Raw genomic sequence first — 27,930 nt, 5'->3', positions numbered from 1 at the left:
GGCAGCACAGAGCGGGACCATCACGCCCTCCCTGCGCAGCCTGACAATACAGACACTGCCACCATTTCTTCAAAATCCACCAACTCCACATTAAAAGAACTTTATTTTTGGAAGTTTACTCTCATTTGGCTTTGTTTGTTTTAACCACATGATGAGCTGTGTCACTGTGGTGGCATGGTACACTGTCCTATCCAAACATGCCATATAGACTTTGAATAAATAAAGCTACAAAGCCCAAGTTAGTTATGTACAAAGATCTTAGGCAAAGAGACCATGTTTACAAACCTATGTACAATAAAACAAATGTAAACAGTCAAATGCAGCAGAGGATGCACAGGAAGGACCATACAGACCCCAAGGGCAAGGAGGGGCTTCCCACCCCCTCCTGCTGGGGCTGACGGTTTTTCTCAGCACTTGTAAATGAACCAATAGGAGCCACAGAGCATGATGAACCAGACAGGGTGACGGTTTCTGAACCCACAGCTCAAACCCCGAGAGGTTTGCTGGTTCAGTTAAAAAAAAAAAAAAAAAAAAAAATCCACCAACTCTGAGGCACAGACGGAGAAATCTCACAAAGATGTTGCTTGAAAGACCCACAAGGTTCACAGTCACCCAAAACTGTCACAGAAGCCCATAGCCGATGCTGTGAAATCCACTCCTATGTTACACAGGTCAGAATATGGTAGTGATGGTTACGGGGGGTGTCACAGGCAGCACAGCCCTCGAGGTCAGTGGCTTCCTAAAGCTCTCCAAGAATCCCTGTTGGGGAGTTGGCAGTTCGATGGCACAGGCTGGGGCCAGGGAAGCTGTGCTGGGGACACAGTGACCGCTGCAGCAGCTGGACAGGGTCCTGCCCCCCGGCTACAGGGTGCAGGAGCACCCCAGGAGAAAGTTCCAGCAATGCTCAGCCCTACCTGCTCACCCTAGGGCATGTGACATTGTGACTGATGTGTGCTGGGCAGGTGGTGGCCACATCCATCTCCATCCATCCCTCCCCCCGCTTTATTCTCCCCTGCCTGCTCCCACACCAGACAAGATACCTGCAGTGACAGCCCCACACCTGCAGTGACAGCCACATACCTGCATTTTTTTTTAAGCTGCAGTAACTGAGTCACTAACCTAGACCTGATTTCAAGTCACAAATGTCCCAAGTGCCAGCACAGCCTCCCCTCCAAGGCTCCTTGTCCAAGGCCAGAGGCTCAGGGGGAGGGCAGCAGCCACCCCTCCAGAGCCGGGATGGTGAGAGAGGCAGGAGCCAGGAAGCCATTAAGAGGAGCAGCCACTGTTTGTGTTGTGCCAAATCTAAGTTAGAGAAGAGCTAAAGCGAGGGGCTGAGGACAGCCCGGCCAAGGTCTGGCAAGCAAGACTCCTGCATCCCCTGAACCAGAGCGCTGCCTGGCTCAGCCTGGGGGCCAAGTCAGAGACTGTCCACTACAGCAACAGGAGGAAATAAACTGTATTAACATGACACGAAGGGCTGTGAGCACACGGACTCCTCTGGTCACGGGGAGCAGGTCGTGTTCCATCAGGGCAAGAAGAGGGAGGAAGAGGGAGCAGTTCTTCTCTTGGTTGGTTGAGAAAAGCATCCGCAAGTCCGAACACGACCTCCCACAGGCTCATACGCTGAGGGGGAGCATGCCAGGCGCTGAGGATGGTCGGGATGCTCCTAGTCCGGGGGAACCTTGGTCAAAGCCGTTTACCGCCCTGAGAAGCAACAAGAGATAGGCTGTTAAGTGGCAAGCAGCCCCAGGAGACGGCACCACTCACCTCTCCCCACCACCAGAAGCTGGAAGACAGGGTGTCCCCCCCATCACTGCATTTGTCACCCTGACTGCACAGTGGCTGCTCAGTGGGCATGGGAGTAGGGACAATACATGACCATGATGGCTCCCAGCTCTGGCCATGAAGATCAGTGTTCACCCCCAGCCAGGGACACGCACAAGCAGGTGCTCAACCCCACAGCCAGGAGCTGGTGACCCAGGTGACCACACTGGGATGGGAGAAGTGGCTCCTGCACAGACACTGGGCCCGCTGGGGCAGCTCGAGTGGGTCTGTGCAGCTGAAGCAGCAGCAGGGCCACGCTGCAGGCTGAGTCCCACCACCCCTCCCCTGAACTGCTGCCTGTTTGCCCAGGAGACACCCGGGAGTGAGGTCCCCACGTCCTTCATGGGTGGCTGCACAAGCTCTGCCCAGTACCGGGGATGGACACCTGGCAATGGCACACGGGCTCTGCTGAAACCACAGCAGCTGCCGCTGCCCCTGGCAGGACTGCAGTGGGGGCTCTGGGTGCCTCCACGGCCCCAGAATCCTCTCTCTCCTACAGCTTTGACACATCTTCTGTAATTAGGCTCAACACACAGCATCTGCCCTGGCTACCCATCTGCTGACCAGCACCAAGGCCTTGACAACCAGAAGTCATTATGCCCCTGTACCAGTACAGCACATCCCCCCCCGCTCTTTCCCAGGACCAGGCCCCTGCCCTTGTGGTCAGGTTTGTAACACTGAAGGTGGGGACAGCACCCCCAGCACCCCACAAGGAAGGACAGGTCCCCGCCACAGTGTCCGTCTGCTCCCCAGCAGCCCCTGAGCCACCAGCACCCCATGAGGTGCCACCCAGGTCTCTCCTGACCAAAGTGCCAGCAGGTCACACATGAGTGGCTCACAACAGTGTCCCCAGGAGAGAGCAGCACCGTTTCCACGCTCCCTTTCGCCTGGCACACCGTTCCTGTGCAGCCTTCACTCAGTGACCTTGCATCTCCTGGATCAGGAATGCAAAAACCCTGCCAGCAAAGTCAGAGGGCTGCTGCTGTCACACTGGGCAGTTACCAAATCCTTCCCAAACAGCAAATGAAGAGCTAAAATCTCAGCATTGTGAGCAAGGACAGATTCCCGTGCCAACAAGCTCCCTTCCCTGCAGAGCTGGGCTGCTTCCTCTCTTGCTTTAACATTCACAGCAGCAGGGCCTGAAGCACAGCGCAGCACCGGGGCGGAGCGGGAGAAACCGCCATTGCCACCTCCTCACCATTCAGCTGGAAACTTCAGCTCCCATTGGAGCATTGCTGTGATATGTTGGAAAAGGCAAGAGCATCCCTGGCTGCACGCAATAAAAACCTGCTGGGAGAGGCTTAGGGCCAGATGTATTTTGCTATTTGCATTTGGATATAGGGGCACAAAGCCAATCTGATCCCAACATGATTCTGCAAATTAAGCCCTCAGCTAGAAAGCACCTCTGCCAAGTAGGACAGGGAGGAGAAACAAAACAAAACAAAAACACACCACAAACTGGGATTAAAATGTGGTAGTTTGCTCCCTTTTGAAAGGGTTTGGGACAAGGGACACTCCACATCAGCAGCCTGAAGTGCTTGTGTTTGCTGAGTCACACTAAAGCCAAGCTCGACAGATTTGTCACGATTCCTGCACTAAATTCAGAGCCACTCCTTGTGACTGACGGGCAGTGGGACAGGCTGGCCCTGCCTGTGTGGGGTGCAGCCAGCGCCCTGCTCCCACCGGGGGCACACAGGCTGGGGACAGCCAATCCCCTCCAAGCCCACAACAAGTGCCATCGCTCCCCACGCAGCCTGTCCTTGCCACCCGGCTGTCCCATGCAGCTCTGCGGGGGGGACATCACCCCCGCAGCAAGACTGCTGCCTTCCCACCAGCAGCCTCCTCCCAGCCACTGCTGACCTGCCTCCTTGACAGAGCATCACAGAATCATTTGGTTGGAACAGACCCTCCAGATCATCGAGTCCAACCATAACCCACCCCGGCACTGCCCCATGTCCTGACAACCTCATGTCCGTCTGTCCAACCCTCCAGGGCTGGTGACTCCAGCACTGCCCTGGGCAGCCTGTTCCAATGCCCCACAGCCCTTTGGGGAAGAAATTGTTCCCAAGATCCAACCTCAACCTCCCCTGGCGCAACTTGAGGCCGTTTCCTCTCATCCTGTCACTTGCTATTTGGGAGAAGAGACCAACACTCTCTATGCTACAACCTCCTTGACATGATGTATGTGAGTCAAAACCCAACACATGGTGTTAGCACATGGGCTGAACGAGGGACAGGCCAAATAAAGCAGGAGAAACTTCTCAAATATTGTTGATCCTGGGGCACCAACTGCTCCAAAACTGGATTTCCACCACCTGTGGGGAGAACACCTCCCTGAAGCCATCACCACCCGACAGACCTGCCCCTGCAGGCACTTTCTCCTTTTAAACAGAGCGACACATCTCTAACCCTCTACAGATGCAGGTTTAGCAGCTCAGGTGCCCTTTTCCATCTCCCAGAGGCACACATACAAGGGCAGGTGCCACAAAGCCACCAAATGCTGAGCACAGATGTCACACAGACATGACAGAACTCTGCCTAAATCACCCATGTCACAAATAATCTGGTGATACCCAAAAGAAGGGATACCAAGCCCCATCTCAGAGCCAAAGCAGCAATGAGTGCTATAAGCGTTGAATGTTGCAAGAATTAACCAGCAAAAGATGTGAAGTGCTCCCAGCACTACAATGCACAAAAGAGACATGAGGAGGCATCTGCTGAAGATGGAAAAGACAGACCCCATTTAGAAGCCTTTTGAGATTTCCCCATTGTTTGCTAATTAAAAAAGGCAGCCCAGAGTACTTGATTGTGGCAGCTTCTCCCAGGATCATCTCTTGGAGTCAGTTACCTGCATTGTTCATCTCATCCTGCTGGCCCAAACTTGCCCTCAGTGGAGAAATAAAGATAAAGCGGCAGCTTTGATCTGAGAGCCAGCTCAGTAAGCGGAGCCCAGGAAAGGGCTTTGACCAGCAGCAGCAACAGGAGGATACTGAAAGCTGGCGCTATGGCTGAGCTTACTGAGCTCTAACCCAGCCACAGATTTCTGTTGGTAACATGAAAATGCACAAAAAAAAAGGGAAAAATCAGCATCACTGCAGTTAGAAACAGAGGTAAAGGAAAATAAAATACATTAAAGAGAGCAACTGTAAAAAATAACAAATAATGCAGTGTACTGGATGACTCCTGCCTAAAAGCCCAGAAGCGAGCTGGGAACAGTCCCTGTGCTGTGCCCCCGAGGTACCAGCAGAGCCGGGAGCAGCACACGCGTCGCTCCAGCGCCGACGGCTCTGCTGCACGGAGCCAACGCTGCCCGGCGGCCTGGAGACCTGCCCGCAGCGACTGATCCAGCCAGGTCCCCTGCCTCGTGCTGCTGCCTCGTCTCCCTGTCCCTCAAGCCCGATCCAACGTGCGCTGCAGGGCCCACGCTGTGCCCTTGCTCTGGACTGCCTGAGAAACCAGGTCCTGGTGCGGAGCCAAAAGCACCAGTCACTGCTGGAAACATCCCCCTCGGTGGTTTCTGATGGATGTTTCTGACCCCGCAGTGGCGTGGACTTCGTTCCTGTTTCCAACCGCTTTCTCCACCCTGATTGCTAAAGGTAGATTTGTACTCATTAAACTGTATTCCAAGCTGTATTTTGTACTTGGCACCTCATCTCCAAGACTCCCTCAACTCTAAGTATCCAACAAAACCTCAGAGAACATTCTCCCATAGCAGAACAGCCCGGCCTGAGGAGCGAATGGACGTGTTCAAAGCATACTTGGAGACCAGCCAGCAAGAAAACAAGAGGACAAGTGAGTTTTCAAGCAGGTCAGTTGTTCAAAACATGACACTCTCCCAAACAGCAGTAACAGCACAAGGAGGTAGAGGAGGTGCAAGGAGGTGTGAGGATGAGGATGGGGACAAGGCTGTGGCAGATGAGGCTGGCAAAGACAGCACAGGGAACCTTCTGCACTCCCTCAAGAGGCTGATAACGGAGCCAAGTCCAACCCTTCATCACGGCAGGTTGTGTCTGTGCCAAACCCCTGTGCTGCAGGACCCCTCCCGCGGCACCTGGCACCCCAATACCTCGCTGGCACGGCTGTGTCACCCCAGTGCTCCCAGCTGGCACGGGATGGGGATACGGCGCAGGAGCACAGCTCTGTCTGCCCACATTTCAGCCCACCATGTCCTCTCCCCAGCTCCCAGCGTATCCGAGCCGACACTTGCTTTCCTGTTAGCCAGAACCTTGGCAACCCGCAGCGAACAAAGTGTTGAAGGAAAACATGAAAGGGCAAACTAACTTTCAAAATTAACTAAATTAACAGCACGGTTACTTCATCCTGTATCTCCAATGTGACCAATTCATTCAAACATGCACAGATTTCAAGCAATATTAACTAGATCAAGAAAGCAAGCAGCACTCAGTCTTACGGTTGCAACGATTCACAGCAGCAGAGGAGTTTATCTGAAGTATGGAGAAAGCCTCAGGCTTTGATCATAGACTATTAGTTTGTAATTAATGCTAAGAGAACTATGTCATGCAGTTAGCGTAACCACCGACTCCGCACCTCCAAGCATGAAGTTAAAACGCATGCAGCTTATCAGTGCAAATGAATTCATTTACCCATGACCAAGGTGGGGAATATGACCTTTTCACGCCTAGTGGAGAAAAATTAAAACAGTTTATGCACACAATAAAGACATTCTTGGGCATAGCCCTGGAGCAAAGAAATGGGGCAAAGCAAAGGCATTAAACTGAACCTCACCAGAGCTCTCTTCTTTGAGCTCAGCCTAAGAAGACTCTGTTCTACACAGGCAGGAAGGGGGTCCCTGTTTCAGCAACAAGCAGCACTCCCAGCAGCTCCACTGCTGCAAGCATGTCACCTGGATAAAGCCCAGAGCACTGCAAAGCACATGACGGGACACAGGATTACTCACCTGCACCTGAGTTACCCACCGTCCTCTCTTTCCCAGGAAAACATTTTTGTAAAATTAACTAGGGAACAGAAAGAAGACCCTGATTTCACAGTCTGATGTTATGCTCAGGGTTGTGGATTAAGTGTCCACTGTGTAAATGTACCTACAGCTTCACAGGATTGCTAGGAGTGTACAAGCAGAGGCACTTCTCGCATTCAAAGTTTAGCTTGTTTTATTAAAACAAAGCCCAACAGATTCACAAAAATAACCTGAAAATAAATATCAACTACAAGGACTCTGACATTCAGGAGTGCAGGAAGGGGAGTGGGGAGCAGTGACAAACGAGTTAGTGCCCCAAGGAACCAGCAGCCTGGGTTGGCTCCCAGGCTGGCTCAGCTCTGCTCTTCAAGTACCAAACCTCTGTGGAGGATGTCAAGGTCAGAGCCATTTTGTTCCCCAACTGGAACCAATTAAGAACAATTACAATGATGAAAAACAAGTATCCATCTATCTGAGAAGATCCTCAGGTGCTGTCCTGCCATGGCCTGGCCTCTGGACAGAAACAGCTTTTTCCTGAAAGAACAACGCTGCAGTAAACTAATCTTACGGCAGACATTGTTGAGTTTTAGAAAAGTAGCTAAGTCCTGACTCTCCCAATTCACCCCGCAAAGCTTTGGTGCAAGCCCAGCTGTGCCCTAAAGCAATGCTCCCCTCTGCCAGCTCCTGCCTATCGCAGTCTTCAGTTGTCTGCTCAGCTCCGCTCAGGACACAAAGAGCACATGTTTGCTGGGAGATGGAGACTCAAACACTTTAACCAACAAAACAGCAGAGGGAGTAAAGTAAAAGGAACTGTTGTGATGTGGCTGAGTTACCACCATCCCATCCCACCACCCAAGCAGCTGTTCTTTAGGTAGAGGCAGCAGATTGGATCTACCAACACAAGTGGCTGTTTCAGGCCCCAGCAACAATTAGGGTCAGGGAGGGGAGCGCAGGGGCTGGAGAGAGAGGAGAGGGGAGAAGAAAAGGCCCCTCATGCTCAGCCACCGCACTGCACTCTGGATCCAACGCCTGCCAGCACAGTCGAGAGCTCGGCTGCTGCTGCAGCATGCAGGCATGATGGGCCTGCCCTCACGTCAGTAACAGCTTGGTTTAGCTTCCACCTGCCGACAGAATTATCCAGGTTTTACAGGGCAGCCATGGAGACATGTACACAGCACAGACACCACAATCACCCCCAGCATGCACAGAGCTCAACAGGGGCAGCAACACCAAGAAGGAGCCAGCACAAGGGGAGAGGCACAGGGCACTGACCCCGCTGTGAGCTGTCTGTGGGGTGCAGGGGAGACAGATAGGACAGTAAGGCCATGCAGGGATCAATAACAGCTTGTAGATACATCAGTCACTCCCACCCCCTTTTCTAGACCACTAATACCCTCTGTCTCTGCTGCAGCAGTTACCTTTTAGGAGCCTGCGTTACTAAGCCTTTTCCAGCTAAAACCTGCTCCTAACTCAAGGCAGCCAGCCCAGATAAGTGTGATGACAATCTGGATAATTAAAAGTGACCATACCCCACACAGCAATCAGCTTATTTGTCACACCCTGACTCAATATAGCCATGCTGCCCCGTAAGAAGAGCTCTAATCTCTACCTGGCAGCTACCATGACAGCTTACACCCAAACCTCACGTACCGTGTGAGCACTGCTAGGGCAATGCACTGGCCCCAGTCAGCCTCGCAGTAGACAGACAACCCAAAAGTCTGTCCTATTTGCACATGACACTGACTTCATTAAGTCTCCAAACTCTTCCTTTCTAAATGCAGAAAACAACAGCGGCTCTAAAAACTCTGACTGCCAGTTTCTAAGATGCAACTTGCCCTGCTACCCACATAGCAACGTGAGTCAGCTCCAACCAGGATGACTGCAGGAAGCTCACCTTGTCTGCTCTGTTTATGGCACTCCTCAGGTTGCTAACAGCTCATTTAATTCTCAAAAATAAATTCAGAATTGAAGATGCGCTGAATATTAGCATTAAATTGTACTGCCTTGAGGTTTAGCATAAAAGACCAGTACCGTGCAGGGAACAAGGAGGGTGTTTTGCCCAGTGACACCAAGCAAAGCTCACACCACCACTGTGCTAACACCAGAGGAGCGCTGTGCTTTTCATCCCACTCCTCGGGGCTCCTCATACAACTACAGTGCACTGCACCACAAAAATCCTCCTGCTGAACCACTTCCCAGTGCCCCAGAGGAAGTTCTGACCATGGGTGATTCACAGGAGGCACATGGGGTAGTTTTTCCAGTGAAAGCAGTTTTTGGCTTCACGGCTGACGCACAGCACAGCCAGTACGGAGGCAGCTGCCCCCTCAATCAGCAAGAATTACACTGTTAATGATGTTTTCTTTTCCCCTAATAAAGGGCAAAGTAGAGCAACCAGGGCACCACCATACAAGTGAACATTACTGCCTGCACGCAGCTGTTCTCACCAGGGAAAGCTCCACACTTGCAGTTAACGTACTTCCCCATGCACGAGTGCACCAGTAGTTATGGCAACTCCACCACCACTTCAGATTCTACTCAAGAGCACGTTCGCTTCACCAGCAGGTTTGCTGCTGGGGTTTTATATTACCAGAGATGAGGCCACCAAGAGACTATGCAGCAGAGGGACAGGCACTGACATCTTATCAGCTAAGAGACAATCACACTTGCTTTGTGCTTTGCTTTACAGAAACCGCCACTGCCACCTTCCCCACACCCTTGAGATTTTAGCTCCACAAACTGTTTGCCCTATAGGTTGAACGCTGTAGTGGGCTAAAGACAAGCCAAGAAAAGCTTCTTCTCCATGCAGCATCCTGAAACGCACTTCCCTTTAGGGCAAAAATATATCCTTACTCACCCCTTGTCAAAGAAAGAAGTATGCCCTGGATGAGGGTACTTTGTGCCATTGCTGTTCATCATGCCACTGTTAACATTCCCTGAAATGTAGGATTTCCGTGATGCCTGGTCCTTTGCGAAATTTCTGCAAGCAGCTAATTTGGATTCTAAGGCCTGTGAAATGGAAAAAATAATGATGTCAAAAAAGTAGTACCGTTAAGATAAAGTATTTTGCTGTCTGAGTTCAGGCTTTATCATGACCCCATGACCAGGAGCTCAGTGTGGTCACCTTTGGGGAAAGCTGTAAACCACAGCCAGGCACAAAGGAAACCCACACAATGAGATGCTGATGCTGCTGCCAGGCACAGCTCAGTTTCATTAGAGCTCAGATTTTAGAACATGTCAACACTCAATTACCTAAAATAAGGAAGCCAACTCCTAGCAGAAGTTACCACAACTTCTTGCTTCACCAGCTGCACTAAGGCTGGCATAAGCTAATCAGAAGACTAAGAAAGAGCCTAAAGCAGAATGCTCAAGTCTGGGGAGGAACTGCATATTTAGAAAGCTGAATTTATTCCCCAGGACAATGCCTTCTAGCATTTCTTTCTTAATCTTGGCCTGCAAAACAAAGACAGTTTCTTAAGCCCCACTGATGTGCTCCAAAACAAGAGGTGCTACAGCCACAGCACAATGAAGAGGAGGAATCAAAGTCAGCAGCTAAACCCAACTCTGTGGTCTGTATCTCATCCCTGATATTTCCAAACAAGTCTGGTGAGATCTTTTTCCCCTGTATAAGGTGACAGTCTCTGCCACATCTGAGTCCCGGCAGGAGGGCAACCAAAATCCCAATTCTCTCCTTTAGTTCAGAACATCATCTGCCCTTTCTGCCATCTGTCACAAACTGAGGCTTAACTTAACAGTCATCTGGTCTAGCAGAAAGTCCTTGCAAATACTTGTTACATGTTCATGGGGGCAACCAGACACTTGCAAATGTATCCACTGGAGACAAAAACTCAACTCCCCAAACATGGGGTTTGGTCCTATTCCACACAGAAAAATATTCCATCAATAAGGCACCAACATGCTATCACATCTTCTTCTAGAGAAAGGGAGTCTAAGGCTTGGGATGGGGCATCCTATGAGTAGCCAAACCCACATAAATCCTGAACATCCTATAATTATTACTAAACAAATGCTGAGCTGGAATTCTGTATCTGTGGCAGAGCATGTGTCCAAGAGCAGGCTGGGCAGGAAGCTGCTTATTTGACATTTCCTGTCCTCACAGAGCAATCACCCAGGATTGTGATTAAGCTCCCTAAATCCCCTGCAGACTCTTACTCACAATGATCCCATTTTAAACCTGTCACTCGTAACCCCAGTCGTCCTGCTGCCCTTTCAAACAAACTACGAGCTCACTGGTTCAAAATATGAGCAATGGGGTAAGTTTTAATTTCAAACTTTGCTAAAACAACTGTCTCTACTGCAGATATTGCTGTTCTCGGTTTTAACCACAGAGGGAAATCAGCACCAGAGGCGAGGCACTGAGGCAATCCACACTTCTATCAAAACATGAACCACTGAGGCATGGCAACAAGCTTCTCATAACTCAGAAGTCATGTCTTCGTTCAGCTGGAAAGCCTGGCATCCTAAACAACACCATAACAGATGTTTAAACCACTCTTCCCCACTTGCAGCAGTAATCTCTTTAAAGGCTCACGCATTTCACTTCCCCATCAACTACAGATGGGAACATTTGGCTTTCTCCAGATTTATTTTCCCACTTTCTTATCAAAATTTTCTAGATTCCCTCCTTCTTGCCCCCCCTTTCCAGCACTCGTTGTAGATCTCCTCAGGCATGAGGAGACACCGGCAGCGTGATCTCAGCCCCCCAGTCGTGTGCAGCAGGCACCCAGAGACTGAGGTCCAGCTCTGCATCTTGATCTCATTACAGAGGAAGCTGCAGGCTCCATTTAAAGCAATAACAGGAAGCTGACAGTGTCTAAGCCCATACACCAAAGCGCGTGAGAAACATTTTACTCCTAATATGAATTTTGTCACACAAAATTGGCATCAAAACATTAGTAACATGCTTTAAAAATCAAGATAATTAAAAAATATACATTATCACATACTAAACACCGAATGTGGATAATCTTGAAACTACAGCATGTATTGAGCACGGGCCAAGGCCTTGTTGTAATTGTGCACAAGGATGAAAGCTCAGTGAGAACAGCACAGAGCCAGGAATGCTTCAGTCCCAAGCACTCACCCCCACTTTCCGTAACAGGTCTCCCACAATGTTGAGTGCAGATATTCTAGCTGAAGGAGTAAGGGGGCTGGTACCAAATCCGTTCGGTATAGCTGCAAACACAGACACATATTATATGCTCTACTCCTCCACGGTCCTTTTTTTTAAAATAAATTTGAATAAACTGACTTCTACATAAAATGGTAAATCTAAAAATCCTACTGCAGACTCTTCATACAGTTGTGCCACAATAACACACAGACAACATGATCACTAGCCATGGAAAAATGAAAAAGCTTAATTCCTGTCCGCTGCCTGCTTTCCCATTAGGCCTACAGGCAGAGTTCACGCCCTCTCCAGCTGCAAGGCTACTGCCCACAATCCACCTAATCCAACCAGAGCCTCCTCCGGAATCTACTCCTCATAATTCAAAAAATAATGTATTAATCCTTGTGATTGTCCAGAGCCTTCCAGATGGGGAGTGGAACTGGACATCCTGCTGCCTCACAAAGAAAACAGTATGGGTGGAAACACCAGACTGTCAGAATCACTGGCCACTCCTACTCCACAATTAGGCAGAAATATTACTCGCTGCATTTCCCTGCAATCCCAAATGTCTTCAGTGCTCTCATGCAGGCATCTACTGCAGAGTGCAAACCTCACCCTGCCAAAAGCAGTATCTAAGCTTTCCTGTCCTCCTTTTCTGTGCTATTTACTCATTATGCTCCTTAAATGCACCTGGTGCTGCCCCAGGATTTAAACACAATGCATGTGGGATCCACACATACCTTGCATTTACTTCAAGTTCACTAACAAGCACCTAGTCTGAAATTGTTTTTTAACAAGCTGAACATACTGCCAAACAACTAGACACAGTTTCTAAGAATCACACCTTTTGGGGAAGGAAAACTATTTTCTGATCCTTTTCCCACAGGCGTAGCTGGCAAGGAGAGAGACGCCTGGACAGCCGAATCCATCTTTTCACAGTCTAGAGTTGGGGAACTGGGTGCTGACTTTCGGGTGACTTCTTGTTGCCTTTCCCGAACTGCTAGCTCTTGCCGCAAGTCTAAGGGTTGAGAGAAGGGAGAGGAGAAGAAAAAAAAGAGGGATTAGATGCAAACAAACAATACATTACAAGGGGATTGATCCTTTTGGGCAGAGCAACTTAACCTTTCAGAGACCTCTTATTCCTTGCCTTGATCTGGTACAGCATGTAAGAGCAAAATTAGTTGTATAACATATTACAGCTTTTTAGTCATCACAAACAAAAACTGATTTTAAGTAAAACAGCACAGCTGAAATAAAAAAAATCTATTTGGGCTCCTAGAAGAGGATTTGTGGCTGCTTGATCAGAAGTGTTATATTTGAGTCTGACATCATCTCAGTTCTTTCAGTGGCTGGTGTTCTGCTTGTTGTCAGGGGGAATAACATGCAGATTTGCTACCCTAACAAATGCTAAAAATTTCCAAATGACTCATCCAAGAAACAACATGTGTTTTTTGTCAATTATTCTACTGTTCTAGAAAACAGGCCCCTAGGTTTTGCCATTATTTTCCACTATTATTGCCCTAACCCCAAATTACAATACATGCATTTCCTCAGAAAATACTTCATCTCCCTTTTCATATTTATTGTAAAAACCCTGTGCTTCCAACAGAGGCTTTCAACTTGTGAGGCATAAACTTGGTTCAAAGAGGCCTTAACTGAGGAATTATTTTAGAAAGCTTCACTTGGGAAACAAAGTTGAAACCCACTAATTAAACTACATTAATGGCAGGCACCAGCTGATGAACAGATTGTCCCCACTACTAGAGAAATCAGTTTCCACCAAACATTTTAAAAACGCTTCTCCAGCGTCCTCCATGAAATCCACTGGGGAATTCCCAACTCCAGTCATACCCCAACACTATCCCAACACTATCCCAAACATCTCCCATCCCACAGATCAAACTGCAGTCTTTGGAACACCTTAAATAAACCAGGCAATTTCTAACAGATTTAGAAGGAACACAGGAGATGAGATTTTTCAGAATAAAGTTATTTCACCATTTATCATGCATTTCTCTGTCATTTCCTGTGATTTCCCTTCCTGTATAAGGCATAAAATCACAGCAAGTGGGAACTTTTGAGGCACACTTCCTCAGTTCTCTTCTATCTGTGGAACATAGCATTTTCTTACCTGTGTTTAAAATCCTGAATTAATCTCATATTTTGTCCTGCATGAGGAAACTTTTCCTCTTAGCTACACTGGACATGCAAAGAATAGAGAGCATACTGTTAAGAATACCTAACACATTCAGGTCAGGTCTCATTATGTGAGGCTTTCTATAAACATGAGCTTTGGTTGCTACACATCTCTCTTACCAAACCAACAACGTACAAAGACAGAACTAATCGAGCAAGCCGTACCTCTCGCTTCATCCTTTAATCTCTGTACAGAAACTAGCAACGATTCCTTGTCATCCAGTTCACTTTCTAAAAACGCATTTCTCTCAATAGCCTGGTTCAGCCTTTGTTCAAAGTCTTCCAATGAAACTATTGTTGCCCTAGAAACAAAATCCAGAATATTAGGTTCTTCAGCTCAGCTAACATAAAAGCTTATTCAAAACATAAGAAGAGAAAAATGTTAGCAGAGTCTACATTCAAGTTAGTAATTTGAAAGCTATAGAAATGCTTCTTAGAAAGAACTAATGATCTCCAAAGAAGCAGGGGGTACAATAAAAGAACATGATAGCATCTGGCTCTCAGAGATGCACCACAGAGCTGGGAAAGAGCCAGTTCAGCGCACCCACCTCCATTTTTCCCAAGCTGTATGTCTGATCAGTGCATTAGCTCCGGCAGTGCTGTGCTCAACAAAGCTCTGGCCAGGCAGCAGCCCCGTGAACACAGAAAGCAGAGCACTGGGATGTTACCTTAGACCCAATTTGTTCCATGATGTCAGTGGGATAACTCATGTGTGTCAAAAGTTAGTCATGAGGTTAAGAGCCTAGTGGAAACAGGCCCTCAGCTCTCAGATCTTTTTGCCAGTTAGCCAGCGGCTCATTCCTGGTCCCACTGAATCAGTGGCAACATTCCCATTCAGCAAAATGCAAACATGACCTACTCCAAAACTGGGTGTAACAGCAGCCTGCTCATTTTATGCATATATAAAAGGGTACATTTGTTCCCTAGAGTCATTAAGCTGTTATGCAAGGGAAGAGGACACTCCTTTGGCCTGTTTTATTTAAAAGGGACTATGTAAAGCATTAGTTTCTTACTTCACAGGGGCTCTGAGCTACAAGGATCACAAATAGATGAGGAGAGTCACTGAGCTGGAAGTATCACAAGCAGTGCCCTGCCCTGGCCTGCTCTGAGCCTGCTTGCACTGCTTGTTTCTCACAGGACCTCAAAGCACTTTGGTCCTTTCTTGCTGTAACGTAGTGCCACCAGCCACTGGAGGTGAAAACTGCACTGTGCAAAGTGTCTTGGGGTTTGCTTGGGTTTTTCTGAATGTGTGTTATTTTCCCTTTTAAGGAATAACAAAATGATCAATCTGAGTCGCAAATAAAAGATCTAGTGAAAACTCCAAGGAAAGAGTTTTGCAGCCTTCACCTCTTCGCGCGTTCCAAGTCATCGTTGGCCTGCTCCAGCTCCCTCACATACTTATGCAGCTGATCTTTAATGGCCCGTGTCTGACTCAGGTCATCCTCCAACAATGACACTTGCTTGTAACTTTGCGCATACTGGTGCTCCAGTTTCTCCTGAAATAACGAAACAGTGAGATAAATATCGGTCATGTACATTCGTCAAGTCATCAGTAGTAAAACAGGACAAAGAAAGTAACAAAATTGCTGCAGATTGCTGATTTGGGATTGCTGGTAATACAGAAAAAGCACAGGAGAGGCAGAAGGAACACACTCTGAACATCAGAAGTGGACATAAAATAAAAACACAAATGCTGCATTGAGCACAGACACCTCGCCATGACACAGCTGGCTGCTCAGAGATGCATCCCTGCATCTGTTCCCAACAGCCTGCACTGACAGCTGCTCTGAAGCCTCAAGTATCCAGGAAGCCTGAGAGAAATCTAACTGCACAGTTGCCCCTGCAGTGCCTCTCCCTTGACAATAGCCACGCTGTTACCAGATATTGTCTGACATCTCCATTAGCAAAAATGAGAGCCAGTGAAATCCATTACAAAACCTCCAGGTCCACAAGCTCATCTTCAAAAGACTGGAAGAATTCACTCCCAAACACGCTCTCACCAGCTCTGAGGGTGCCAATAGGGGCTTACGGAAAAACTACTGACCTTATAAAACACATACCAGCCTTACAGATATAGCTGGGACTGGATACACAAACAAGTAATCCCATAAACTTCACTTTCACTGGGTAGGTTTCCAACCTTTGTCTTTGTTAAAATAACCTAAAACTACAAAAAAAAATTATGCTTTTCTAAGATTCCAAAAATAGGCAAGAACTTGTTAACACAGAGGCATCAATTACAAGTTACCCTCTGCACACGGAGATCCTTCTGCAATTCCTGTCTCCACACATACAGCTGGTAGAGAATGAAGTAGGAGATTCTCTCTGAAAGATGTGCACAAGTCTTCAGCTTTCCTTAAGGTCTCATAAAACCAAGGAGACCTTCTGAGCAAAAAAATAAGGTTGCAAAGAATGACAACAATGCAGTGGTCTGACAAAACATTCTTGTGTTGTCCACCCTGTTGCCACCCTAATGTTGCCTGTGTAACTAATAAATCTACTACTTGGCAAAACATAGAGGCCACAAACAAACGAACACAAACTCCATGACAAGACGTTCATGATGTGAACAAGAAAAATTCCATCAGATATTTCCCTGGTAAGACGCCAGCCTTATTTGGAGCACATGCCACATTTAAGTCCGGATCTTAAACAGACAACTCCTTTACTTCATTTGGATCCTCTGTGATCAAGAACAGACCAGACAATCTAAAATGAGAAAAGAACTACCTTTAGTGTTTCCACTTCATACTTCAGTCTTTGGTTATCTGCTTGCAAATCTCTGTTCCTCTGTTCAGCTTGCACTAGCTGTGCCTCCAACTCAGCTTCTAATTCTCTGCTTCCCTCCTGAAATTCAGCCAGCTCTTCACGAGCTTCCTGGAAGCTGTAAGGAGAGGATTTCATCAGTTGAAAATCCGGCATTAAAACAAAATCCACAGCTCTTCTAAAACGGTAAGCTGAAAAAACAGGAGTTTTAAAATACTTAAGTGTCATTCATAGACCTCTAAGGAGAAAATGAAAAATGGGGAAACAGAGGAAGTACATTAAGCTTAGGTATAAAAGGAAATTAATTCTCTTACATCAAACCAAAGACCTACATCAAATGCATGTGTGAATACAAACCTGTATAGAGGTTATTTACAGGATTCATGGGAGTCTGAAAACCACTTTGTACTCCATTAGCTTTCACTGCTAGCAGACTTGATAAAGTCAATGAACTAAGCAAACATTTAATCTGATTTTGGTCAAAAACTGTAAAAGAGAACAGCAGTTTCTGGATCTCTGCACTACCTCAAAATTTAAGGTTCTTGAAAAGCACCAAGGTTTGAATCTTAAGGTTACCAAGCACTTTGGCAGGGAGCCAGACATACCTATCTTATACCTCTGCAAGTTATTAAATACTGGAAGTAGCCACTCCACATTCTTGGCTTATTAAATTTACATCTTTCCCATTTGTAATGCTCATCTCTTAGCAAGCAGCAGAAAAAACTAAAAAGGCTTTAGGAAACAACATACCCATTGGTGTCCAATACAGAATTTTCTGACACCCAAAACCAGCTTGGGGTTCTCCACATGCCCAACACCTCCTTGCCAAAAAACCCCAAAACCAAACAAAAAAGCAACTTGCACCATAGGCTCTTTGGGCTTGAGAAGGGTTTAACTGGCTTCACCTCAACTGCACATGAGGAACACTGAAAGCAAAGGAAGTTTTCCAAAGAAAATAAACTGGGGAGTCTCCAATGCCCCGCCCTGCAACAACAAGGAGGGAAAAACAAAACAAAACAGCCCACCCCCACAAGAAGCACAGCTTTATTCAAGACAGCAACCTCTCCTGTTGTTTTTGGTGACCAAAAATTCCTATTGCCCCTAAAAGATGCAAACAACCAGTACAGGCTGAACTATGAGGTACAAAACACTTCAATAAAGTGCAGCACCAAGTCAGCCACTTTTCATACCAGCAATTAACTACAAGAAGCTCGAGGGAACAGTAAAGATACAAGACAAGTCCTAAGGCGCCTTCTTATGATAAATGTCAAGATACTACTAAAGGCAGCACTTTAATTATAAAATGATGCACATGATCGCAAAAGGGCTCTGCTCTTGCTCAAACATGCTCGGAACATAGCATGGAGTTCATGGCACGTAACACTGTGCAAGAGACACTCAGCTCCCACAAGGCTGGAAATTTTAAAGCTAGATTTAAAGCTGGAAATGCAGAGATTCTTTCTAAAATTTCAAACAGTCACGTTGGTGTAGCCTTACAGAGAAATAAATCAAATAATGGTCCAGCCTGCAAATCTACAACAGTACCTCTGTTTGTACTTCAAGGAAAGCTCTTTCCAATATGCAGTTTCCTCCTTTGGACTGGAAAAAGTTGGGATTTCTTCACTGTCCATGATCAATATGACCTGCAGGAGACAAACATAAGAACATGCTCAAGATAGACAGGCAGATCGCCCCCAAAACTGCTGCTAAGTACCACAGGCAGCTCAATCACAACACAGTGTCAAATCAGAAGTCTGATGCAAAAGAGTGTTTATAGTAGATGCAGAGCCCATGAGTCACCTTCAAACCGCTGTGGTTTCGCAGCCAGGTGCATTCCGGGGAGCAGACATCTGCTGTGGCTCAGCACATGTCCGGCAGCTCCCGAATTGCAATTCAGGTTATCAGGAAAAGGTGAAGAGCTTGATCGCCACAGTCTTTCTGACGGCGGCTTCCAGACTCGGCACCCACAAGCAGGATGTTAATGATCCCCAGCAAGCGTCATTCAGCACAGAGACCTGCTGCAACAAGCAACGTAATTTTATCCAGCTTCTGCAAATGCTCCTGCAGGAACCCAAAATAAGACCAGAAATTCTGGCTGTATTTTGTATCTGCCACTGAAACAGCAGTTAATGCCACAAGCTCACTTAGGGCCACAGTTGATAAGAATATAAAAATCTACAGCTGTCATAGTCTCCCCTTTCATTCATAAAATGTTCTGAAAGAGATTTTGGCTTTTGTTGCTAACACAACAATGCACACTGCAACTCCTGTTAGAGCTGAAAAGGCACATAACGAGCAAGGACAAACACTCTGAGGCCAACCACTAACACGTCAGGCTGCAGAGATTAAAATTAAATTTACTCTTCCTGTGTTGAGTCCTAGCTAATTCCTGCTTTGTATAAAACATACAGGTCACAGAAGTGGTCCAAATAGTTTTGCTGCCTCTGTCCTGAAGTCAAGACTCCAATTCTGTTATTAACACCCAGATAAGAATAAGCTGAAACCAACCTCTTCTCTCTTTAAAGCAGAGGCTTTAAACAACACTTGCAGCAAGCTCAATCAATCAGTGATAGCTGACCTAGAAGGCCTGGCTTTCACATTCTAACAGGCATCAATAGCCAACACTGACGCCTCAGACCTAAAATTGTCACGTTGATATGTCCTGCATCTCAGTGACCCACATTTTAGACACCTAAAAGTGGGACAAAACAATCCCATGCTGTCATCAGAGGGCAGACAGGCTCATTTCACACACTGGCACTTAGCTCACAAATAAAATGAGGTAGAACCGGCACATTTGTTCTTCAGCTGAGACTGCAGCTGCCACAATCCAAGGGCATGAGATCAAATTTATCCAAAGGGTGCAAAGCACCTCAAACACCCCAACTCCGGCATTGTGTTTATTTAACTTTACAGCTTTTACTTTTGGAAGCAGATTTGTCATGGATCAGATCTCCACGCTGCCTGAGAGATCTGATGGTGTTTAATTTTCTGCATTGCCCTGTACTGAGAAAATAAAACATACAAGTGGAGACATTACAATTCCGTCAGCTCATGCATCTTCAGTCCTGCTGTACCTTGTCAGATAAAAATTTCTTCGGGTGTACTTGCTTCAGCAGTTGCATCTGTTACCAAGGCAGCTCAATCACAACACAGTGACAAACCAGAAGTCTGATGCAAAAGAGTGTTTATAGTAGATGCAGAGCCCATGAGTCACCTCCAAACCGCTGTGGTTTCGCAGCCAGGTGCACTCCGGGAGCAGACATCTGCTGTGGCTCAGCACATGCCCGGCAGCTCCCGAACTGCGATCCAGGTTATCAGGAAAAGGTGAAGAGCTTGGCTACCACTGTGTGTTGTCTGTAACATCAGTCCCACACTGATCTCGCTGAAACCGCTTCCGTAAAAGCCTTCTGACCTTTCCCTTTAAGGCACTCAGCTCTATACAAGTAGACCCTGAGAGGCTCAGATCAGCAAGTAGTACATTTTCCCCAAAAATAAATGAGGCATAGCACAGAACACAGTCAGCTCCCACAGCTCCAGAGGAGCTGATCTCAAAAGGTAAACAGCCAGGAAGCCACCCCTCAGCAGAATTCAGGATGCATTTAGAGAAAAGTTTGTTCAAGGAAATATATGACATAATTTCTATTTATGGCATAGAAACACACGCCTATCAAAGCACATGCATATGCCTGGCAGAAAGCAACTCCTAAGCATTATCAGAACATAACTAGACAATTTTAAACATCTCACATGTGGGAGATCGGTTGCCCACAGAATACCAAGAGTTTAAGAAGAACTGCTTTGCTTCAGCCTGTCACCAGTGTCCCAGCTCGGGGCATTATGTGAGGAGCTGAGAAACACCACGACAAACCCTTCCTATTCACAGGCTTCTTTGCATATGTGGCACTTGCAGAATCGAGCCTTTGACAAACAACACTGAGGCTTTCAGGACACAGGCAGGACAATGCAGCAGCGTCTTCCAGGGAAAATGAGAGCAGGCTTATGCTGCTGCCCACTCGAAATTCATGACAACACAGCTCAGCATTCATGCAGCACCCTGGGAAAACTCAGCTACGTGGGCATAACTCCAGGATCCGAAGCAGCTCTCAAACAAGAACTACGTTCAAAATGCAGTGGCTCCTTTCAAGCCCCCCTTACACAGTCAGCAGGACAGAGTAACTCTCTGCTGTTAAAACGGAACAGCTTTTCCAAGCTGTGATCTTTCTTTAAAAAAAAAAAAAAGAGCAGCAAGCAGCTGGTAGGTTAAGATCTTCTCAAAATGCTGGCAGTTTTGCAGAGGACAAATCTGGTTTCTCACCTACAAAAGCATCCTTACAAGTGAGATGCTCAGCATCCTCTATATATTACAAGAACCAAAGGCTGAATCCAACATGTAGCTGAAGTAACTAAACTAACATGCAGACAGTATTTTTCAAGTAGCTTAAGGAATCTTGCATTGAAGGCCAAACTGAAATCTTTATGGAACCACCTTTCAGCTAAGTCATGAAAACACAAACATAGCTTGAAGTGTAACACAGCACCTTAAAAAAGCTTCCCGGACTCTCCATGTGACTGGTGGCTGCTGCTAGGGTTTGGATCAAATATCAGACCAAAACACTAAGCTTGAAATATAACACGATGCTTCAACTTCTACCCACCCCTTCCACAGCCGGGAATCCACTCCACCCTGCTCTCAAAGTGAACTTAACCCACTGATGCACTGTGGTAAGGATGAGCTGTGGATTTTGAGTACTGCTCAGAGGCAGACGCAACTCACCCAGTATTTACCTGCAGCATCTCGAGTTGTTGAATAAACCATTCTTCCCGATTTTAATCACACCACATTCTCCTGCTTAAACCTAGTTTATTAATATTTGCCATATAAAGTGAATGAATATTATTTAATGTTCATAAACAGGTTGTTTTTCTGCACATAGGCCACGAGTTTTCTTCCTCACAGTCCTGTTTGCCCAGTATTTTCAGACACCAAACACAAACACTTAAGCAGAGGCCAAGTGAGGCCACTCCAGTGTGACAAGCCACAGTGCTGAGCCTCCCCCACCCACACTCTGCTGCCCCACCACTGAATGCAACATACATCTCCACTGATCTTTGAAATTAAACAAGTAACTACCGAAAATAAGACTCAAAGAAATTCTGCCAAGCTCACATCTGGCCTTGAGTTCTGGAGATAAAAACCCATTCTGGCTATCGGAGTCCCCAAAACTGCCAAGTGCCATGTAATTGCCGCAGTCATCCCCTTCTCGCCAGAATGACTCTGCTGTTGGGTGCTGGCACCATTCAGAGCTGCCGCAGAGCACAAGAAGGACTATCAGCAACTAGGTCTTTTTCCTCAGCCCATTTTATGCTGATTCACAGACAGAAATGCAGAAGAAACCCTGTTTCCACCATTTTTCATCTTTTCAAACCATGAGAACCAAGAGGTAACCCCCTAAACCCCTGAAGCTCCAAATTTTTTTTTTTTCCAAAATTCAATGAGGATTCCAAGTAAAGGAACCTGAGCACTCCAGCCAAAAAATCTACACAAATCTGCATTGTCTTGCACTTATTAGAATACAGAAAACAAACAAACAAAAGCCATGGATTAGATTTCCCCAATCAATTTGTGCTTGTTTTTCCTTATCCTGAATTAGGAGCTGGAGGCACTTTCATCTGTGTTTTGGAAGGCTGCCTGCTTCGGAAATTGAACCTCTGTCTTTTCCTGCAGTACTATTTTTGAACTGAATGTTCTCTGGTGAACCACAACAAATGCCTCCTTGCCTCTTACAACAGCAGCATATGAGCTTTCAGGGGAGGGGAAAAAAAAAGCAGAACATCAGCACAACACTCCTTCCTCTGCCATAATAATAAATCCTGCATTGCCACAGGATGCAATAATCAAATCCTACCTGCAGGAACTTTGTGCCAAGTTCAGACTAAAAGTCTTTAAGATAACCAAATACCATACAGTAAAGCCCTGTTATCTCAACAGCCTCTCCTGGAATCAGTCTTATTAATCAAATAAAATAGGTATGCTTTACATCACATGGCCAAGGTTCACACACCTTGTGAATATATAACATCCAGTGGGGCAAAAAAAAAGTCGATGAGTTAGCAAGCGCTGGGATGCACACCCTGAAACCAGAAGAAAGGTACTGAAGCAAGAAGCCTCTTTTCAGAAATGAAGCTACAACTACCAAAGGTGTCAGAATTCAGTATTAAAAAACATTTACCCCTTTCACAAACATGGGAAATTTAAGACACCCGATGCTATTTGTCTCCAAGTAACACCACTGAAGTGCCTTAAAAAGTAAAATCCAAATAGGTTGGTGCTGCCAGTGCAGGTTCAGTACCTGCAGAGATGAAGAAAAGGCCCCTGGAGTTGTGCATGTCCCAGAACAACCTGGCCCTGACTACAAGAACAATTTGCTCCCAACTCCATTCCCAGAAAACCCAGAGGGACGAATCCAAGCAGGGCAGAAGGGTGCAGAATAAACAGGAACCCGAGAAGGAAATGAAGGCTGAGAAAAGGGTATGCTTCTCCCTGCCTTGGTCTTTGGAAAACCACCTCTTAGGACAGTCAGTGAGACCTGACGAGCACCAGGAGCACTGATCCTGACTCTTACACCACTGGCACAGGCTGCCACGTACCTGCACACCCCCCCACCACCTCTGGAGACCATCCATCCAACCTGCACCTTCTCAAACTCACAATTGCCTGGTTTATCTTTAAACCTTGAAAAAGGACCGAGCATCCTACCCAGAAGCAATGAATTTATCTGAGAGCTTACAACACACAAAGGGCCTGTGACTAATGACAACACACAGGTCCCTTGGGCCTCCCTATTATCTCACCAATTAATAGCTTCCTGATGACGACATTCCCTGAAAAGGCAGTGGCCAGAGAGCTAAGATGCTTCTGGACACTGCAGAATGACAAGTGACCAAGAGACAGGAAAAAAGCACTTGGCACAGGTTTCTTCCAAGAGGAATGAGTTCTGTTGCTTTTACATCACTGATGTTCTACCAGTGCCAGGGAGGGGAAAATGGCTTTGAAATATACCACCCAAAAGCTTGTTTCAGGCCAGCCACCAACAGACGGGGCCTCAGGTCTCTTCAGTAAGCACTTAACAAGATGGGAATTAAAAATAAATCCCCAAACCCTACGTTGATCAGGAGAGGGAAGCAGCACAATCTGCTGCTGAGCTGTATTGACAGAGTAGCCCTCAAGGGACACAATAATCATGTCAAGAAAAACATGCTTTGACGGGTATGTCTTATTCTGCCCATGGACAAGTGCAGCACAATAGTGAAAAGGCAGCTTGCTTGAACACACTTCCTAGTTTATCTTGATTATGTTTGTGGTGTCACAAACTTCAATAAGGACTATAAAAACACCATTTCCTTTCTGTAGTCTGACTTTCCCTGCATCTCGAAAATAACTGTCATAGACTGAGGGAATAAATAGTACTTTGTTGCTGTACCTTTTGGCAGTCTACTCCCAGACATTCTCCAGAGACAAGACTCCTTGGTCACACCAAGGTCACAGACATCAGTCTTGTGTTTTCTCTCCACTTTCTTCTTTGCCTTTCACTTTTCTTTCCTCCTCCACCAAACGAGGAATTACCCTATGTGTCTGCAACCTCTAGATAGTCAGGAAAAAAAGGAGGGCTCTACTCTAAAGAGGAGGAAGGAAATTAAATCACTATGCCTCTGAACAGATCCCTTCATCCCTGTAACTCCCAATGACATGCAGGATCAAATCTTCACATGTGTGAACTGAAAGGAGAATACCTGGGCTCTGCCTCCATGTACAAACCATAAACACACAGTCCAGCCAGCTCTGGATCTGAAAACAAGACAGAGCATCTGTTCCAGGGCAGACCTCACACTATTAATCCAAAAAGCACAGTACTTACCCACACTTGTCATATCCTGTATAACTGCAGTTAACTGGCACTATCAACCAGCACGCTTGTGCAGTCACATTGCTGATGTATCAAAAATAAATACAAATAATAAATATAAATCCTGCTAGCCACTTTTCTGCCCTGGGACAGCTCCTTCCTCTTAGTTACTAATACTTCTAACAACACCCCCTGTGGTGCCCAGGAATTGTTTCTGGGGAAAAAAAAAAAAAAAGAGAAAAAAAACAAACAAAAACAAACAAAGAAACAAACAAACAAAAAAATAAATACCCAAAGAGCTCTTATTCTGCAGTTTCACATATTTAACCACCTCTGATGGCAATGAATGCCACAGGCCCCGAAAAGTGACCTCTGTTTCTTCTCCTCACTCATGACCAAGTCAAGATAGTTTCAGAGGGAACAAAGAAGCCCTGAGTCACCAAATACTCCCAGTGCAAACTGGTCGAGAGCAATGAAGCTGGGCTGTGGGTGGGTGAGGACAGTGCTCCTCCTCCATAGGAAGCAGATATATTAACTGGAAGTCACTCAACTGGAAGTCTAACTCTAGTAATGTCTTTCTTCTTGTGTCAGATGTGTTCTTCCTTTACGGCATGTCTGCTGCAACTCAGGTCAAACTCATCACGCTGCAAGTACAGGCAGGGACTGCTCGAATTTGGTCACGTTTATACGAAATATAACAGGACTCCTCAGAAGGAGGCAATAAAAACCTCAGAGAAAAACCCTCACAGAATTACTGAAAAAATATTCAGTAGACATGTACCCTGGTCATCTGATCCACCGAATATTTCATGAGATCGCAGGCAAATCATACATCCAGTTTCCCCTCTGTGACTGGGGAGGGAAGACAGAAACATAAACACCTTCTGGGACAAAGGCACCCACAAAGGAGGCACAGTGACTGCGAAGGGAGCCGCCGTGCTCCCTGGTGACAGCCCAGGCCAGTCTCTGAACTTCATTCTGCCGCATGTTTCTGCACACACACCCGGTTAAGTCCCTTTGCATTTGGAAATTGCTCTGAAGAAGGAGTGAAGTCAAAAGCAATTCACCATCAAAGGCAGCCTGGCTGCCCGGGGCAGCGTGGGGACCGGCACGGAGCACAGCCCACCCAGCCCAGGGAGAGAGGGAAAACAAGAGTCCTTGTGCCACACAGCACACGAGGGGCGGCCCCAGCCCCGGGGACGGCGGCACCGGGGTGAGTCCCCCCGCCTGCCGCCCCTTGCCGACCGGCGGGCAGCCAGGAACACCCGGGAGCTGGAAGGGCTCCGTAGGTTGGACAGTTTTGGTTTAACCCATCCGAATTCTGCAATTTCGCTCTGATCTTTGCCTCACAAGCGCACCCTTGGGTTGCTGGAGCCGCCCTCCCTCCCTGACCCCCCCGTGTCCCCGGCCCGACGGCCGTCCCCGCCGCGAGGCGTGACGAGGGGAAGCCAGACGCGATGGTGCAATAAGACAACGCGTTTCCGTCCTGCGGGCCCGGGCCCCGCCAGCAGCCCCGGCAGAGCGGGCAGCCCGGGGCCCAGGAGCGGGAGGCTGAGGGCGAACCCGCGCTCGGCCGCCGAGCCTGCCCGCGGGAAGGCAGCCCCGCACCCGACACAGCTCCTTCCCTTACGCTCAACTGAAAATACCTTTAAAAAGGGGGCTTTCTCCCGCAGGTCGCTGCTCCCGGGCAGGCCCGGCCGCTCCCGGCGGGAAGGGGCGCCCGGACGCCGCCTCACCCCCCGCGCTGCCGCGGCCCCTCAGGAGGCGACGGACGGGAGAACCGGCTCGCGCAGGGCGGCGGCCGGACAGGGAGGGGCTAGCCGGGCCAGTCAGTGACAGGCACTCGCTTCCACCAATGGAAGGCGGGGAACGTCCGCCGCCAGCCAATAGCGCGCGGGGGAGGGCGGGACCTGCCCCGTTGTCAGTTTGCAGCCAATCGGCGGCGGAGTGCGGGGCCCGCAGCCCCCGGCACCGCGATGGGCGCCCCCCCCCTCCACCGCGTCTACCTCCCGTCCTCCCCGTTCCACCTCCGCCCGGCTGGCGGTGGCCGCGGGGATCCCCAGCCTCTGCCGCCCGCAGCCGCCACCACTCACCGCGGCGCATCCCTTGTCACAGCTGCAGCATCGCTTGCCGGCGGCGGGTCTGCCTTATCCGGGTACTCCGGGGGGCGGGGCCTCGCCCGTGATGTAACGGCGGGGGGCGGGACGCGGCCGGCACGCAGGGGCGGGGGGCGTGGCCCCCGGGGCGGTTCCACGTGGGGCGGGAATGGCGAGTCCCCGGCTGGGCGGTGTCGGGGCCGCGGACCCGGCTTGTGGGTCCCGTCCCCACCCGGGAAGCGCGGACGACCCTCCGCACCGCGCCCTGGGACGGCGTGGGGGGTCCCCCAGCTGTTCGCCCGCGTCCCACCGTCCGCCCCCGGGGGCAGCCCTGCTCCCGTCCTATCGCATTTGGAAACTGCCGTCTCCCGGTGCCCCCGGGAGGGGCAGATCCAGGCACCGGCACAGCAGTCCTGGGACCCTGAACATCCATCCCTAAGAGTGAGCGGCGGAGAGGGGAGCAGGCAGGCCCGACAGCACAGCCCTGCCCACCCGGACAGCCCCTCTCCTCACCCTCTGCACGACTTTTCTGTCCCAAAACAGCCCTTCGAGCAGGAAAACTTACTGTGGGGAGATGCTTTTTGAACCCCCCTGGGACCCCGCTGGCCCCAAGCCAAGCTTAGGGCTGATGGCTTCCACAAGCATTCCCATCCATTCCTGTGCAGCATCTCCCCACTGGTGGGTGTTTTGCCCACTGCCCCCCATTGCTGCCCTCATGCCCTCCATATTTGCCCCTGCAGCCCAAAGGCCCACGGGACAGTGAGGGCTGGAGCAGGTCCTGCCCTGCAGCCAATTTCCCCCAGCTCCGCTGACCTGATATTTAAGTTTCCTTTGCATGCTTAATTTCCTACCCTCTGCAATTAGCTGGCTGACCTGTCATTAGCGGCAGGCAGTGCTGTTGGGATGCCCTCCTGCGCCCCTCGCTGTGGGCCAATGCTTCCGGCAGCGTGGCACGGTGGTGACCAAAACTGTGGCTATGCCAGCTGCCCTTATCAGGACAACTTGTGTCCTCCATGGGCATGGTGTCAACAAGGCCACCTCTGCCCCTGCATCTGTCCCCACAGCCTCTCCTCTGTC

At 48.3% G+C, this 27,930-nt stretch overlaps 1 protein-coding gene across 4 annotated transcripts; it reads right to left on the bottom strand.

Annotated features, from left to right (window-relative positions):
- Positions 1-84: 84 nt before the first annotated feature.
- Positions 85-26,923, bottom strand: NDEL1 (nudE neurodevelopment protein 1 like 1). Of its 4 annotated transcripts, none has more exons than XM_082067388.1 (9): positions 26,851-26,923; positions 18,396-18,493; positions 16,815-16,968; positions 15,432-15,580; positions 14,250-14,386; positions 12,733-12,906; positions 11,862-11,953; positions 9,615-9,766; positions 85-1,704 (listed from the first exon to the last, which is right to left on the bottom strand). In XM_082067388.1, the coding sequence occupies exons 2-9, from the start codon at positions 18,479-18,481 to the stop codon at positions 1,617-1,619; spliced, it is 1,032 nt and encodes a 343-aa protein (XP_081923514.1). In that variant the 5' UTR covers positions 18,482-18,493; positions 26,851-26,923; the 3' UTR covers positions 85-1,616. The 4 variants fall into 4 exon arrangements, with proteins under 4 accessions (XP_081923514.1, XP_081923513.1, XP_081923512.1 ...); XM_082067387.1 differs by lacking the exon at positions 26,851-26,923 and adding an exon at positions 26,404-26,563; XM_082067386.1 differs by lacking the exon at positions 26,851-26,923 and adding an exon at positions 6,429-6,463.
- Positions 26,924-27,930: the final 1,007 nt, after the last annotated feature.

This window comes from Streptopelia decaocto (genome assembly GCF_964273445.1).
Source record: "Streptopelia decaocto genome assembly, chromosome: 16".
Taxonomy (NCBI): Eukaryota; Metazoa; Chordata; class Aves; order Columbiformes; family Columbidae; genus Streptopelia; species Streptopelia decaocto.
This window is presented reverse-complemented; position numbering and strand designations above follow the sequence as displayed.

What these genes read in the sequence shown, in the direction of transcription:
- NDEL1 (XM_082067389.1), bottom strand. Translation starts at nt 18,481, where the DNA reads ATGGACAGTGAAGAAATCCCAACTTTTTCCAGTCCAAAGGAGGAAACT. An exon ending in ATGAAGTGGAAACACTAAAG is followed by an intron (nt 15,581 to 16,814) that starts GTAGTTCTTTTC and finishes TCGTTATTTCAG; the next exon opens with GAGAAACTGGAGCACCAGTA. An exon ending in ACTTCTTTCTTTGACAAGGG is followed by an intron (nt 7,717 to 9,614) that starts GTGAGTAAGGAT and finishes CTCTCTCTCCAG; the next exon opens with CCCCTGCGCTCCCCTCCCTG.